At 41.7% G+C, this 2,024-nt stretch overlaps 1 protein-coding gene across 1 annotated transcript in view; it reads right to left on the bottom strand.

The window, feature by feature from the left end:
• Positions 1-2,024, bottom strand: part of CDON (cell adhesion associated, oncogene regulated) — a 207,503-nt gene that overhangs the window by 35,690 nt on the left and 169,789 nt on the right. Inside the window, exon 16 of the mRNA XM_007947239.2 lies at positions 153-433. Within this exon, the coding sequence (XP_007945430.2) occupies positions 153-433 (281 nt within the window). The remainder of the gene's footprint in view (positions 1-152; positions 434-2,024) is intronic.

Below are 2,024 nucleotides of genomic sequence, written 5' to 3'. Positions count from 1 at the left end.
TAGATTGCCCAGTCTTCCTTCCATGGAATGGCTGGTGAGTTTGAACCACCAACCTTCTGGTTAGTCACATGCCTTAGGCATTACGCCGCCAGAGCTCCTTACGCCCTGAGATATAAGGGAAGGCTTTTGTTTATAATTAAAAGGTCTCTTACATTCACTAGGTGATGAGGATGGTCAAAATCTCTGTGTGTCCTGCTTAGGGAGTTAGTGTGCCCAGAATAAAGGCCTCCATTTAAGCTCCCATTCACCAGACCATTGACTCCATTCGAGACATTATGGTGAAGATGTGAGCAACCATTGCTAAGACTTCCATTTCTCATGAAGCTCCCATGAACATTTCCATTAATCCGGTTTGTGCCAGGCAGAGTGGTGTATTCCATCATATGTCCATTAATATCTGATCCTTGGTAGAGATAGCCTGGGGGATCATATTCTGTTAACAGAGAACACAAAGCCAAAAAGAAAAAAGAAAAGAAAGATACTAAAAATGACAATATTCTTGATTTGGACATTTTATTAATGAAACTTCTAAGAAACTACAAATATACTAAAATAAAACATTCTAAAAGTGTTCACTTAAGGGAGTTCCCGTAAGAAGGCAGAATAGGCAGAAAGACTGCACAGACTCTCTTCAACAAAGAAAAGGGGAACCAATTCACACACACACAGAAAATAATCCTGGACCCCTGAGCCTTGAAGGGAAGGATACAGAAGTGGACTAAACCCCAACTAACAGAAGAATTTGCATGAAAATGCCAAAAAAGGAGACACACGGAGCTGAGGTGTGGCAGCGATCCTGAGCAATCCTGACAGCACAGACAGCTTGGAAATTGCCGAGTAGTGGTAGGACCTAAGAATTAACCTAAAAATCAACCCTGCTAACCAGGGACTGCACAGAGGACTCTTCTGGTGGCTGGTGAATAAAAGGCGAAGCAGCAGCGAAAAGGAAGGTGGGCTGAGCTGTGGACTTTTGCCTGTCTGGATGGTGCAACCATTTTGAATGTTTACAAGTGGCTTGACCATTTTGGATATTTAAAGGGAGTGCTCTCCGAGATTCCAGGGGCTTAAGAACAGGTTCTGCTTGTCAATAACCCCAAGGATACTCCAGACCTAGATGACTGAAAAGGTGTGACATTCTCTTTGTTACTCTTATACCTCATACCCGCTTGGTGAACAGAGGTGCAGCCATCCCCCACTCCCACCCCCTTCTGGTATTGGGCCACCTTCTGGGCCTGCAGCAACTCCATCCCAGTCTGTGTGCTCAGACAGAGTCTAGGTGACCTGCCCTGCCCTCCCCCGATTTTTTTCTTTTTCTGGTTTTTAGTTTGCTTGTTTTTGTCTGTTTTAAAACTACTACTATTATTAATATTTTTGTCCTTTTTTACTATTATTCGTTATTCTTCCCCTCCCAGATCCTAGTTTTCAGCTTTCTTTCCTTTCCCTGTTCCTGGTTTCAAAATTTTTATTTTTCTTGTGGTTAACCTTGTTCCTTGTTTTTCTTTTTGCATTTTTCCCATTTTTTCTTCATTATTCTCCTTTTCTACCTTTTTTCTCTTATTGCCCTATCCCCGGATATTGCAGGTTTTCTTGTTTTTTTTTTCTTCTTCTTTTTCCCTTTTTTCTTTTGGTTACTATTCCTGTGTGATTACATGGTGTATTTTTTGTTCATGTGCTTTTTAGTTTTTTGATGGTTATTCAATTGTAATTTGTGTCTAACTGAGTGGGAGACAACAATAGTCCCCATAAGATACAACTGCACCCACACCTCCTACAAATTCACTTACTGAGCGAGAGCCACCACCTCCTTCTCCACCAACAGGCCAATGATACAAAACCACCAAGAAGAGCCTGAATCACCCTTGGCTGCTTTTCATAAACAGTTAACAGAGATATATAAATACAATAATGCCACAATGTCTCAGAGACAACAAACCATCACAGTCCACACAAAGAAGCAAGATAAAGTGGTAGAAACAAGGGAGCAGGATACAGACCCAGAACACATCCCTGAGGAAGAAGCAGCA

Source organism: Orycteropus afer, unplaced genomic scaffold, assembly GCF_000298275.1.
Source record: "Orycteropus afer afer isolate SDZICR_OR568_19922 unplaced genomic scaffold, OryAfe1.0 scaffold00178, whole genome shotgun sequence".
Lineage (NCBI taxonomy): Eukaryota > Metazoa > Chordata > Mammalia > Tubulidentata > Orycteropodidae > Orycteropus > Orycteropus afer.
Note: the sequence above shows the minus strand (reverse complement) of the source record. Positions and strands in the feature narration are given on the sequence as shown.